At 37.8% G+C, this 14,846-nt stretch overlaps 1 protein-coding gene across 1 annotated transcript in view; it reads left to right on the forward strand.

The window, feature by feature from the left end:
• The first annotated feature begins 6,050 nt into the window (after positions 1-6,050).
• The window catches only part of EIF5B (eukaryotic translation initiation factor 5B), a 22,303-nt gene continuing 13,507 nt past the window's right edge, over positions 6,051-14,846 (forward strand). The window contains 10 exon segments of the mRNA XM_029083919.1: positions 6,051-6,160; positions 7,192-7,317; positions 7,407-7,491; positions 7,894-8,548; positions 9,018-9,238; positions 9,403-9,553; positions 10,985-11,080; positions 12,206-12,292; positions 13,710-13,799; positions 14,594-14,846. The exon segment at positions 14,594-14,846 is cut by the window's right edge and continues 61 nt beyond it. Coding sequence (XP_028939752.1) covers positions 6,051-6,160; positions 7,192-7,317; positions 7,407-7,491; positions 7,894-8,548; positions 9,018-9,238; positions 9,403-9,553; positions 10,985-11,080; positions 12,206-12,292; positions 13,710-13,799; positions 14,594-14,846 — 1,874 coding nt within the window.

The raw sequence follows: 14,846 nt of genomic DNA on the forward strand, positions 1-14,846 counted from the left end.
TTGTGGTGTTCACATTCTTTGATAGGTAAGAAGGAGAAGGCAGCCAGGGCTTTGTTTTCATATTTTGAACAGCCTTGCTGAGCCAGCAGATGCTCGGATCTTCAATTTCATAACCCACTTAAAGAACAAGCGGTGCGTGGTTTGGAACAATTAAATTACTTCCAAAGTGGTTTATATTGTGTAGCATTTTAAACCTGTTGCTCTAAAAGGTGGTTTGTTTTTTTTTTTGTAAGAGAGAATGCCAATTTATCTTAATACCTACAAATAAAACCAACTACAAGTGTGCCATTCAGCACTGGTAACTTGCTAATTTTGGATAAGCTTGTATTTAGAAATGCATCCTTATTACTGGGCTTAGAATCCACACATATAGCGGATGGGTAAGGTGCTCTAGAGGAGTGATGGTAAAGACTTGTCTAAAAGTATTGGCTTTACGTGGTCTAAAACTTGGTAGCAAAACCAAACACACAGAAACAGATGGCTCAGCTTCTTTTCAGTCTTTTTGAAGTTCAAGGGCTTTATTATTTTTTTTTTTTTTAAGCAAAAGAAAATGATGTAATGACAGTGGTGTTCCTTTGAAGGTGGTTAGAAGAGCTGGTGTCATGTAAATGATGAAATATTTCCAAAGTTGCCTCAGCAAAAATGAGTCTTCTGATTATGCAGGAATGTGGGCAGCGAGGTCACAGTTGTGATGCAACTTTCTTGCTCTGTCGACTTACTGACTCCTCTGCTGCCTGCACCTGAATGGTTTTGCTTTTTCTGGCATTTGAACTTCGCCTTTACAGAGAGAGCTTAAAAGCAATCCTAACTAAAATAGTTTGTGTGATTTGACTTAGCTTGTTATCTCAGCTGTAAGATGAAGGCAAGCTTTAGTAATCATATTTGTGTTGATCAACGCAGTGGATCAAAAAGTACTTGCAGTCTTTGAGTCTACATGTACCCCTTTAGTTTTAGAAAAAAAGAGTTTTATCCTCTTGACTTTGTTTGCAAACATGGATGTTGGATTTCCAGTAGTTAAGGGCTTGTTCTCATTTTTTCTTCTATTTAATTTCTGCAGTTTTATTTAACTAATTTCAATAGAGTCAAATTGATATAGATGAGGGCAACTCAGTTCCTTTGTGTACTGCTAATTAATCCCACTGCTCCACTCTTTCAGTTCATTTATGGATTAATAGTTTCCTTTACTCTTTCCAAAACTTGCTGCTGCCTGGCCAGGATGCCATCTCTGTCGCACACGGACATGTAGTACCTGTTTGTAATGGAGTTTTGCCCTGTGTTCAGGGTTACGTGGTGTTGGAAGTACAATAAGTGCACTTAAAGTCGTATTTGTGTGTGGTCTTAGGAGAGAGCGTGAGGAAAAACATGCATGTTTGCTGGCGGTCTTGCTAATATAATGTGCTTGTCTGTTATCAGAGTGTGTCTGCAAAATGCTGTTGGTGTCATTCAGCTTGCAAGGCAATCCTTCACTAGAACCTGCAGGGAATGCTGGAGGAGCTTGTTTGGCGAGGAAGGGCAGTTACGCGTTTCATCTGCAGAAGTTCACTGAGCAAAGAAAAATGCTACAAGTCTATTGACTCTTATTTCGCTAGCTGTAGTCCTGCCTTACCTGCATTTGGCCTTGTTTTCTGGGGCAATGCCCACAAAGTCTTTCAAGTTTCTGTGCTTCGACTTGTCTGTTACAGAGGTTATATTGCGGGCAGTATCTGTCCTTGGTGCGGCAGCTTCACACTATGAAAATCTCCAGTGCTGAATACATTAACTATGCCAGTACTTGGAGTCATTTTTTTAACCTGTGGAAGAGAGCAGTGATAGATAATGAAAATGTACTTGTCACTGTTCTGAAATACTTTGTTAGGAAGTGCTGATGGTTTTTACCTTATTTCAGAATTGTAAGTTGAAATCTTGATTTAGGGCATAACAGCTTCTGTTCTGGTGAAATGTACACTAATTAACACCTGTAATATCCTAGACTGCAAAAGAAAAGATAAAACTTCAAACTTCAAAAATAACATCTCACTAATTGTGCACAAGGGCTAGAAACTATGAAACTTTACAGTTTAAGTGTTTGTAAGCAAAATGGCAAAAGCATACTCTAAAAAGACTAAAGCAAACCTAGTATGTGGAAACTAGGATTAATGTTGGCTTGAACATCTGTAAATCAAAGCTTGTGTTAGGGTGAACTCTGGCCTCATGATGGCTTCCACAGGGAATTTCTAGGTTCTGGCTATTGCAGACCATTGCATCAGAAAAAGAACTTGTTCCAAAACTGTGCTTGTTTCTCATGTTTTTTAAAAAAAACTCCCTATCCCCTGCCAAAAAAAAAAAATACCCAACAAAAAAAAAACCCCACCACACTTTAAGGTGTGTATTTTTCAGCAGATGCTATGTAATAGCTGAGCTTGTTGGGTTTTTTCATTTGTTTGGTTTTTCCTGTGGTTCTAGTCTTAAATATCATTTCCTTGCTGTTGGAGCAAGAGAAACACTGTGGTGTTTTTTTATAGACCATGCATCTATCAGTCACGAGGTTTTTCCATTTTTCTGACTCAATAGCTTGCAACTGTGTGGGATCTTATAAGTAGGAGAGCTACTGGCCATCTTTTTACAGCTGACTGAGCAGCGGTAGGTGACAGCTCTTCATTTATTTCCTATCTCTGCTTTAATCTTCACACTGAAACTATCTGTACTTTCTTTCATAGGCAGGATTTGTACTTGTAGCTTTATTTTTTACTGGTTTTGCTTAACATGTAATGCAAGTAGCTTAGGTTGTGTTTTGGAGTGTCACTTTCTTTCACTGGTCTGATTTGGTGCTTTGACTGCATCAGAGATGTTGAACTTCCCTTGTTGCCAATAACCTGTCTTAAAAATTTCCAGTCACTTACTTGGGATGATCTGGGTATGTTTGATCCTGGTTTGGTACAGAATGGTATACTAGCATGGCATTTAACCAGTGACCCAGTGGATATTCAGGAATCTACTCATAAGTGACTTTCCATATGTACCACAGATTTTGTTTATGGAAACAACTTGTACTGGAACCCTTTTGGGCAACAGATGATTTTTTAATGTCATTTCTAGGGCAGTAAAGTCAATATTTTTCAGTATGAAGTATGTGAATGTTTCTATATGCTACTTCTAAAATACTTTGGAATATTTTGAAGTCTTGTATTGCTTTAATTCTGCTTAAATGGCAAAAGGCAGTGAAATTGAGTAGGGAAAATGTAGACCACTTTTTTTGATCAGTGATGTTATTCTAAAGAAAAATAGTTTTCTTTGCTATCTGAAATGTGGTGGTCTCTGCATAATTGCTATTGATTTCTGCCATCTCCTTTAATTAGCCTGACTGCTGTATCTTCTCCTGCTGCTTAGTTTTTCCCTGTATTAGGCACAGACCTCCATGTAGGAATGTCTGCAGCCATTTAATGTTTTGAAAATTGCTTGTTTAGGTTTATGAGAGAAGTACACACACTTAACTCTGGCTGTAATTTACTGCATTGAAATGCTGTTTTAGCAATATCAGAACTCTTTTCTTATCTGGCAGCAAAAGCAGAGGCTGGAATCAAAAGTATATGGATAAGAAAGGTGGCTGTGGCTTCACTTCTGAAACAGAGACAAAAGAAAATTGGGGAAGCAACCCTTGCTCAGCAGGGCAGAAGTTTCACACTTTGCAGACGTCCTTGAGCCTCTTGTGCTGCGGAAACAGGGGATTATCTTGGTGTGTGTGAACCTGATTAACAGCAAGCGTTCTTTGAGTCCAAAGCATTTTGAGCTTGAATGGCCTGAGGTAGTGAGGCTGTGAAGTCTATATATGAAGTCTTCATGTGAAAGCAATTTGAAGTCAGAACTGAAAACTGCATGAGCATGTTGGTGCTTTCAGGTTCCTGTATCAGGCCCTCTTAGGGTTGGGGTTAGGACCCTTGTAAAGGCTGAATGTAGGGGCAAGAAAGGCTCTATAGAGACCTTTTGGAGGAGAAGGCGGTTCCTGTAAGACTGTTTAGGTTTCTGAAACGTGTTTGGGGACTGCTTAAAAAAGTTTACAGGAAAAAGTTCCTAGGTGTATCTTCCAGTACCAGTAGGTAAGAAGCTCTCCTGTTGTGTATCTAAATGCAGTGGGTTCTTTATGACATAAGAATCTCCCAGGAAGAGAAGAAGGACACCTTCTCAATCTTCTTTTCAACTTTCTTTTATTAAGAAATCCTAGTGGAATATTATTAGAGTAAAAGGTAAGGAAATTCAAGGTCAGTTTGGGAATAAACTCCTAATAATGGAAGTCAATATTTTAATTCCTTGGCTTTCCAATTATATTCTAACTTTACAGTTCTTAAGAATTATAACTGTATATACTGCTGTATATGTAAGTACATGCAGCCTTAATTTTACTTTTTACTTTGGGGCTCGAATGTTTGAAGCCTACTGTGTCACTTCTTAGTAAATGAAAATACAGTGGAAAGTGCGGGCTTCTCGGCAACCATTGACTGTTTAGCACTGGAAGCCAAGGTTGGAAGGTCTCTCATAGTATATTTATGCCGCTATTGTGACAGCTGAACACTCTTCATCATTATTCCTAAACAGTTCTTGCTGGTGGGTGTCAGAGCTTAATGTCTGTGAATTAGTTATTTCAGCGTTTGTTTTGTGAGATTTTTTTTTTTTTCCCCAAAGAAGGTTTCTTCTTTAAAGTTCAGTTGGAGTGAGTTGATTTTAAAAACTTCCACCCCCTTAAAGCCTGTATCCTGGAAAACTTAAGGTACCATAGGCTAGTAGCATAAAAAAAAATGTGGTTTATGTTTGGACGTAACTTTCTGCAAAGTTGCAATGTGAAAAGTCAACCTTGAGAATATCTGTGTGAAATAGAAGGTGTTTAAAGGCTTGGCTCTTTCCTATCTGTGCAAACATGTGGTTGAGGTCCTGTAGCAGTGGGAGCAGTACAGCCATGGAAGAAGTAGTAGTGGATCTTTATATTTTGGTCTCTTCAAACTCTGTCAAGCTTGGATTTGACTCAATCTGCTCCATTGACTCCTAGAGTAGAAGGAGGTAAGCAAGTGTGCTTAATAAACTGGTGTGCTGCGCTTGATGCAAACAGAAACTTGAGGGCCTATGTGTGGGCCTACATGTAATATAGTTAGCCTGGTATTAGGGCTTTAACTCTAGGTGTGGAGATGATTGTTGACATTTTTGAGCTGTTTATGCTACCCCCAGTGCACAGCTAGTTAAACTGCTTATAAAAACAGCTCTTAAAATTGCTGAAACATCAAGTCAGCTGTTATTAAGGTGGAAATGGCCAAAAAGTGTGTTATTTACTCTTGGGGGAGGTTGATAGTGGTTTAGAAATTTTGCATTAACCATTTGAGAGTTAGATTTCTTTGAGAAATGTATTACTTATCATGTCAGCACATAAGAAGTACTGTTAAGTGTATTTAGGACGTATTTTTTCTTTTCTTGACTAAAAGTAAGTATCTCTGGTAATAAAGATGCTGTACAGTGAAGTGCTTCATTGTGCTGCTTTTTATTTGGTTTGTTCAGTCTACATAGAAGAAAATTTAAGATCTTAAAAATACAAATAAATTTTGGCCTTTAAGCATTGTTGCTTATTCTTGCTATTGTCACATATAGACAGTGTTTGGTTACTTGCTTATGCACAGTATTTGGGGTAAAATGGGTTTGTGAATGTCAGCATTCACTTAAACTCGTAAAATGATTCTCTCAGCCCTCTTCTTTTGCAAAGGGAAATAAAACTTAGACTTAACTGAATTCCATAATCTTTAAAGGAATAATTAAGTACTTGATTTTCTTTGGTAATATTCAGCTTCTGGGTTTATAAATTGGCAAGGCTGAAGCTCTGGTAGTTTAGAATTGTCTGTTACCTTGGAGGTCCTGAATTTGGAAGAAATTATTTCACGTATTTTCTGGTTGTAGATTCTGGATCTAGATTCCTTTGGCTGATTTGTCCAAGTGGATGGTAATAACTGAGACAGTGAAATAATGAAACAAAGAACAGTTTTCTGCCCATGTATCTAAGAGGGAGGTAGGTGAGATATTAAAAGCATATTGAGTAAATGGTTTCTGAAACTGCAAGCTGTGATAAAAGTAGCATGCTAATATTTGCTACTTTAATAGACCAGATTTGGTCTGAGTACCGAAGCTCTAAGTGTGAAGCAGGGAACAGGTAAGTCTCCTTTCTTACAATTGTATGGTGAGCGTGATTAGGTGGAAAAACCTCGACATGAGACTTAGTCTTTGCTCAGTTCTTGTGGTACGAGTCAAGAAAAAGGTGGATCTGAATTATAACTATTGATAAAGGACAGGAAAAAATCCACTTCTGCTTAGTTGCGGGTGAGAAGTTATTTATAGCAAGAAAAGAAAATGTTTTTGGAAGAGAAACTTAAATATAATGATATCTACTGAGGAAGGGTGCATATTTCAGATGCCCAGTGAAACTTCTTTTGGCTTTCTTTAGGCCTGGGAGAGGTAATACAAGGGCAGTGGTGGAAATGGTTGCTTGCCAACTGCACTGGTATTTTTTATGGTCTGCTTTAGGGTCTGGCTCAGGGGTGAACTGTGTTCTTCTGTGTGATGACTTTCCTTGAAAGATAAGAATAGAAGTTTTCAGCCTGATGGCAAAGCATAGGCAACTGTTACCATAAGTTGGAAGCTGTGAAGAGCTTCCACTTGCTAAATAAAAATAGAGTAGCTTTTTTTCTTTGCTAAAGGGTGTTTACAGGAGCAGGTAAATGCTTCTTAATGGAATTTTCTGGTTACTAAATTCTAAGATTTCTTCTATTTGTGCTTCATTTTTACGCTTTGATTGTGGGGGCTGCTTTTCTAGCAGTGCTCCCTACTGTGATCTGAAGGACTAAACAACTTCTCTTTTGGAGGAAAAAAGTGAAACAGTCTAGTTACACTTTATCAAAGCTCATATGTAAACTTTTAAAGTCAATGTTTCAAGAACTGAACATGTTCTACTGTTCCACCTCCTTTCAAGGGGGTGTTGTGTGAAGGTTTTTCCTTTTCCTCCTACTGAGTGGAATAAGGTAACAGTGCATAATGGTTTGTCAAATGTGGGGGTTTTGCCCATGTTGCTTGTTTTCTGATTGATTTTACATTTTGAGGCTTTTGTTTGTTTTATGCAGATGGCTTCTACTTATATAAACTTAATGTTTGAACTTCCGATAACCCTGCTTTCTTTTTGCATTTTAGTGCAAAAGATGATATTGATATTGATGCCCTTGCTGCTGAGATAGAAGGTGCCGGAGCTGCAAAGGAGCAAGAGCCCCAGAAATCCAAAGGCAAAAAGAAAAAAGATAAGAAGAAACAGGATTTTGAGTAAATTTGGATTTTTCCTACCTGTCTTATTTTATTCCTAGATACAAAAACTCAGTTACTTAAGTACTATAACTTCTTTCTTATTCTAGTGAAGATGATATCCTGAAGGAGTTGGAAGAACTGTCAATAGAGGCGCAAGGCGGGAAAGTTGACAGGGAACCTTCTACAGGAAAGGTGAACACTCGGAGGGAGGTGGGCTATTTAATAGGAAATAGTTGAAATATGAGACACCTCTGTCCTGGAAAATTTATAGTGTTGCAGTGTAGTTGGAGATCCTCTGTGAAACAGACAGCTAGCATGTATTCTTAATTATACTTGATAATATTTTCTTCTTAAAGTCAATTGTGAAAGATTTTACCAGATGCCATGTCTTCATGCTGGTAATTATTCAAAACCAATCAGAATAAATTTTAATTGTGGACTGAGGAGTAGGACACTCAGCAGAAATGGTTATTGCTTTCAGACTTTGTCTTCAGTACAACAAGTTTTTCTTAAAAATGCTACTTCAGTGCTAATTCTCAGCTCACCAAAGCAAGTAATTTTTCATGGCTGATTATTGAATTGTTTAATTACCAGGTTGAAAATGACAATGAAGAAAGCTTATCAAAACAAGATAAAAAAAGGAAAGGAAAGAGTAAAAAAGCCAATCTGGAAAATGACTATGACAGCGAGGAAGTGGAAGATAAAGATAAAAAATCTAAAAAAACTCAGAAAGGAAAACAAGACATGCTTTCTGGCAGTGATGATGATGATGATCATGAGACACAGCTTAAGAAAAGCAAAGGGAAAACTCAGAAGTCAAATAAAAAGCATGATCTGTCAGAAGAAGATGAAACTAACATTAAGAAAAGCAAAGAGCGTGCGGGAGCAGTGTCTACAGGCGAGAGTGGCAATGAATCAGATGAGGTCTCTCAATCTAGAAAAGGACAAAAGAAAAACCAAAAACCAAAGCCCACTCCTGCTGCTGAAAGTGGGGACGATGAAGAAGAACCTTCATTCAAAGTAAAAACAGTGGCTCAGAAGAAGGCAGAAAAAAAAGAACGTGAAAGGAAAAAACGTGAGGAAGAAAAAGCCAAACTGAGGAAGCAGAAAGAGAAGGAAGAATTAGAAGGTGGAAAAGAACCATCAAAGTCGAAGGAAGCTCCAAAAAAAACTGAAGAGAAGGCTTCTCCTGAAGTCATGGCAACCCCTGGCCCTGGGGAAAAAGGAGAGACTCCTGCAGGAACAGAAGGTTTGTAACATGGTTTCTAAAACTGTAGTTTAAACACTGTAGCTTTTAAAAGAAGGGTGAAGAGTTGGCAAGCACTGAGGATGATTTGTTGTTTTACTCTGAATCGGGAATACAAGACATTTGGTAGCCTTGTCTGGCTCTTTGTTTTGGCTTACAGGCGGCTGTTTTTTCTGGCCTGTAGTTTGTTCAGGTACATGGGGAAACAAAAGTCAGATGGTGAATTCGTATTACAATATATGCTTACAGTTTGGTATTGGAAAAGTACCTCTTCTCTTCCAGTTATTCTGTTACTTTAAGACTTTGGCCCCTGACTTTGTAACTTAAGAGACATTTTAATTTTTTTTCTTTATGAAGTGCTTATGTAGTAGCCAGTCAGTGTTCCTTATTTATCATATATGAAATATTAATTGTATTTAAAATATCTTTAAAACTTCTGGGATCTTTGAATGTGTGCCTCTTTTTTCTGTAGCTGATGACAATGAGGGGGACAAAAAGAAAAAAGACAAGAAAAAAAAGAAAGGCGAGAAAGAAGAAAAAGAGAAAGAGAAGAAGAAGGGTCCCAGTAAAGCCACAGTTAAAGCAATGCAAGAAGCCTTGGCTAAAATGAAAGAGGAGGAGGAAAGGGCAAAAAGAGAGGAGGAAGAACGCATAAGACGGCTGGAGGAACTAGAAGCGAAGCGCAAAGAGGAGGTACCGTGTATCTTACTCTGAGAATAGAATCTTAACCTGTATCCTTGCTGGTGCTGTTGGTGGGTTAGTCCTTAGTATGTGTCTCATCAATAGAACATACACTTGGCCAGCTTCTGTGTAAAGCGTGCTTTAAAATTCCTACATGTTGTTTAACCTTTTTCTAGGAACGATTAGAGCAAGAGAGGAAAGAAAGAAAGAAACAGAAGGAAAAAGAGAGGAAGGAGCGTTTGAAGAAGGAGGGAAAACTTTTAACAAAATCTCAACGAGAAGCTAGAGCCAGAGCAGAGGCTACTCTTAAACTACTGCAAGCTCAGGGTAAGCAGTAAAGTTTAAAATAATAATAATTTAAAAAAAATGCATATCCCTTACTACTCTGTTTGTTTTTTCTATCTGGAGCTGAGAGGGCAGATACTGAGTAACTCCATATAAAGCTGCTCTTTTGTCAAAGAAGGCTGTGTGTGTGTCTCCCTTCCCCTTTTTAAAGTAGGTTTAAATGTCTGTATATTTTCATCTTATATTTTAAATATCCAACTGTTTAATACGTTCCAGTTGTAGTTTAAAGATGTTAGTTATGGAACTTAGGAAAAATCACTTATTTCCATTGCTTAGTCCAAAGGCCAGGAAAAGCAGATGGGCTCTGCTGCAGGTCTTGTAAGACAGTGATCTGGATCCTCTTGAATTAAGTGATGGGCTCAGTTAAGCAAGTGCATTGTTTTGCCTCAGGTTAGCTAGTCCATGGGAGCAATATATTATCCTCTTGCATTTGCTTCAGAAAGAGGTTAAATAGCTTTCCTGCTTTTCTGTCAAATACAATCTGTCTCCATTGCAGTGAAGTACATCTATCCATTGTACTGTAAGCCCATGTCTTAATTTGTTCTGATAACTTGTTTGTGGCCAAGGACAGAAATGAATTCCTGAGTGCTGAGTAGCATTCGTTTTGTATTTGTACAGAACGCTGTCTGAGCTTTGCTGGTAGGTGGATGTGTAAGGGTAGGAATCTCTGTAGCTGGTCATATGCTTGGAACTCTTAAAACATACACAAGGGCCCTTTATCTGCAGTCGTTGCTGTAGTTATCAGAATCCTTCGATTTGTGTGCTGTCACAACTAGAATTTTGTCAAATCTACACTGTAAATCACCCAGTACCTGAAGGAATTTTGAGTGTTTCAGAAGCTGCAGCAGTAATTAAATTATTAATTTGTCTTTGCATCAAACTTCTGTTTTTAATTGAATCCCTTCCAACATTACAGTGTTGTCTTTCTAGTGAGGTGAAGAAGCTGCTAATTAATTGATCTTGGCATTATTTTAATACCTAAAACCATCTATATTGTTAAAAAACATCAAAACCCCCCAAAAAACTCTCAACATTGAGCAAAAGGGAAAACACTGTCTGCTGAGCAACCTTAGGCTTTGAAGAAGAGCTGTGCCTCTTAACTGCTCCAGATTGTCTGAAACTAGGATGCTTGTTAGACTGGATTTAAGTGAGTTTTAGCATAGCAGACTTAAAATTGACATATATGCTTGTTAAACGTGAAGTCTGTGTGTTCATTAAATCCAGTGTAAGTATGTGATAGCTTCAAACCTGGAGTCCTAGGATCAGAGTGAGGTTTTTTCCTTTTCCTTTATTTTTTTCCCTGTTAGTAATCTAACTTCTTTTTGAGAGCATTCAGAAACATGTTCTCATTTAAACCAAAACTTATATTTAGTAATGAATCACCTGGATTTTCTTTCTAACTTTTTTTTTTAGGTGTTGAAGTGCCATCCAAAGACTCTGTGCCAAAGAAGAGGCCAATATATGAAGACAAAAAGAAAAAGAAACAGCAGCAGCCAGAAAATAAAGAAGGTGTGATTTGCATGCAGGGATACTTAGTAGATTAGTCATGTTTCCAGAAGCGTTTGGGGAGTAAATCAGCTCACCTAAAATAATTGCACGTCAGGGTGCCTGTGAGGTTCTTTGGACACCCCTACCCCCACGTGCAAGTGCTGATGCATTAGGATCCTAGAGCTGAAGACTGCTCACTTAATCCTTTGTTTTACAGTCTACTTGCTTGTTACTTTTTTTGTAACCTGGATATTTTCTTTAGAATTTCTAAGTGTTTGAGATGTACAGAATGTAAAGGCCTTTTATGAATGTGAGCTTGAATGCCTTGTGCATATGTAGGTTAAATATAAAGTAGTGTAAGTAATAATGACTTGTAATAATGACTTGATGTCCCAGGATGAAAGGGGATTGATCCTAGTTTTAGTACTTTTAAGTTGCAGACAATTTGTTTGTTTGCTTGTTTTCTTGTATATAAAAAGTTTTCAGTTTCCAGGGCATGAGTAGTTCAGAGAGCTTGCATTCTTGAAAACTTAAAAATTATTGCACTAGTAAGACATAGAATGAATGTGTCAGGATTTTTTACTTTTGTGCTTTGTGGTTTTCCTGTGGGTGTATTACTGTGACTGTTCTCAAGATTGTTCCTTAGTTCAAACAAACAAAACCCCCTTGCCTCAGTCTCTTTTTTTAATTTTTACATTCAACATGAGTTATGTGGCTACTTATTACTTGAGGAGGAGTCAATGTAAAGAACTGAAAATGGTGCTTATTTGAATTGTATCAGTTTTTTTTTTACATATGGAACAGTAGAGCAAGAATGGGTAGTTCATTGGTATTACTTCATTTTCTCTTGTCTTTTAAATAAAATGAGACTTTTTTAATGGTCAAAAGCAATGAAACTTGGCCTATCACATAAATCTGTTTAAGTGCTTGGAAAGCCAAATGTCTTTCAAATAAGCCACGTGTTCTAAAATTGTTTTAGCTCAGTAAGTGGGAATTCAATTAGCTTAGTATTAAATAAATTCTGATTTTGTTTACTTGTAACAGCACAACTTAAAAATAGAACTTAAATGTGAAGCTGTTTGTCTACCTAGATTGTTTTGCACTTTGGAAGAATGTAGCAAGCAATTTGCTTTCTTGCAATTTCAGAAAGTGTGGAGGTAACTTCCCCAGTAGAAGATGCTGTAGAACTGGAAACACCAGTCAAAGAAGAGACTCCTCTTCCCGTAGAGCCAGGTTAGTAGTAACGCTAATCAACTTAAGACACGTAATAAGACTGTGTGGCAGTACTGCATAGTAGGTGTCATACCTTGTTGGATGGGGGCTGAATGGTCAGTCATCCTTGAGTTAGTTGCTGTTTTTTTCTCTTTCTAAGGGAGAAATTGATGGAATTTTATGGAATAAAAAGGCATGAAGCTTCAGAATGAGACTGTAAAGGTCGCTTACTCTGAGAGAACTCCAGTGTTCAATTGGCTTGGGCAACTCTCTCAAATAAGCACATTCACTGCCTTATGATTAGCTCCCTTGACTTTTCATTTGCTTCCTAAAAGGCTGTTTTGTCAGTGGTTAGGTGGGGGTAGGGAGGAAATATGCTGCTTCTAGTATTTATACTGCAATATTGACAGTAATTGTATTCTTGGTTCCAAATGTTTTGGTTTCACAAGTGCTGAATGCAGTGGATGTGGGTTAGCTTGTGAAACTGAGTATCAGCATAGCAAGTGATTGCCCTCACGTTTTGCCTACGCACAGTACTTTTTTTGTCAAAATCACGTTGTACTGGACTTCTTCCTCAGAAAGGAGACTCTTTCAATATTTATTCTTAAATCAGACAAATACTGACAAAATTTCCAGCTTTTTGAAAACCAAACTGAATGTGTAACTCTAATTCTAGCTTGACTTATCTCTTGGAGCAATTCCATTGCCATAAAAGAGAAGGGCTCACTGGCAGAACGTTAGTTCCTAGTTAATATTCTAGCAGTCTGGAACTTATACTTCATTTCAAAGAGATGAAATTTCATTACATCACATGAGCTGCAACATATATATTGTTTAATGCCCCTTTTGGAGGGGGTTAAAAGTTTGCATTTTTTCATTTGTCTGTTATTAAGAGCTGCAGTCTCTTCATATATCTGACTCAGTTCCTGCTGGAATGAATAAATTTAGTGCTTCTGGAATCCCTGGTATAATTATCTTAATAGCACTTTTTATAGACAACTTGTAATTTTCTCACTAATTTAAATTAATACTTGTAATCCAACTTGTTTTCTTGTTTCTCTGTCACTTTGTTACACCATGGCTGACTGTTAATTGGGCAGTTCCTTTCAAGGAACGTAGCTGTGGTAGAGGTTTGTGTGGCATGCATTATGCAGGCACTTGCATGATACGCAGGCAGGAACTAGATGAGTAGTTTAGCTGTATCTTCCAAAAATATGTTTTCCTACCCAGCACTGTAAGATTTTGTGGAGAGAATGGAAGATTATTTTTTTAAGTGTGCAGCATTTTCTATTTAGGCAAAATGGAGAGAATTTGGTAGAATTATGGTAGCAGCAAACTTGTAAGTTGCGGTTGTCAGTACGTCAAAGGAAGGGCCATCTAAAAATGTTTTATGTTGCTGAGCTGTTTCTTTCTTTTCCTTTAATGCTGAATTTCATAGTTTCAGAAGAAAAAGAGGAAGAAGAAGAAACGGAAGATGGGGGTTTGGATGACTGGGAAGCTATGGTTAGTGATGAAGATGGAGAGAAAGGTGGGCATGTAAATACCGAACGGATGCTTTTTCTGATTAAGTGGTTTCTTTGGGCTGAGTCTTTTGTTTCTACAGAAAACAGTGTTGTATTTAGATTCTTCCCCTGCCCTGTTAGCTAAATTGCGAGGCAAGTGTGTTAAGAAATAGATATAAGATCCTCATCTGAAAGGCAGAGCTTTCAGAAACTGCACAAATACTGCTCAGGAAGACCCTTTGGAAATACGCAGATGTGTGGTTATCACCTAAAATAAATCAGTTGGATTTTTTTGTTCTATCTTATGGGAGTGAAAATCCTCTCCTTTTAGTATGTGCTTAAACTACCTCTGGGAGTTTAGGGGGACCTTTTCCCTGGTACTGTATTTCTCTAGTAACCATTCCAAAGCCATAATTGTTTTACCACACAAATCTGTCAACATTTAGGAGAGTACCTTTGAGACAAATTCTCAGAGAAGTGGGGGACTAAGACAGTGTGCAGGTTAGTGTGCATGCATTATAGTAAATTCTAGATACCTTCTGTCATCTTTTTGAGCATGAGGGTGCTGATAATATAATTCCTCCCTCCACCCCAAACTCACTCTGTGCAGATTCTAAACACAAGTCAGCAGAACTGAACATGAAACACTTTTTTTGTGTTGAAACTTGAAAAATTATCTTGACTAGCACTTCTGGAATGGAACCTACTCTCAATCCTCACTCTTCACTAGTTATGTCTTTTTGGGGTTTTTTGTTGCCCTCTCTCCCCCAGCCAATTTAATCGAGAATTTTTTACTTTGGATTTTGGGTTTTTTTGACAGAGAGCAAACCTGTCCATATTGAAGTCAAAGAACAAAATGAAGTGGATGAGGAAGATGAGGAGGAAGAAGATGAGGACGAAGAGGAAGAAGAGAGTGAAGAATCTGAAGATAGTGAAGGGAGTGAAGATGAGGATGAAAAGACTTCAGATGAGAGAGAGGCAGACTCCCAAGCTATTGGAAAACAATCTATGGAAAAAAAGCCCAGCAAGGAAATCAGCTCGGATTCCGAGTATGACTCCGATGACGACCGCAC

The sequence above is a fragment of the Antrostomus carolinensis genome, unplaced genomic scaffold (assembly GCF_000700745.2).
Source record: "Antrostomus carolinensis isolate BGI_N321 unplaced genomic scaffold, ASM70074v2 scaffold13532, whole genome shotgun sequence".
Taxonomy (NCBI): Eukaryota; Metazoa; Chordata; class Aves; order Caprimulgiformes; family Caprimulgidae; genus Antrostomus; species Antrostomus carolinensis.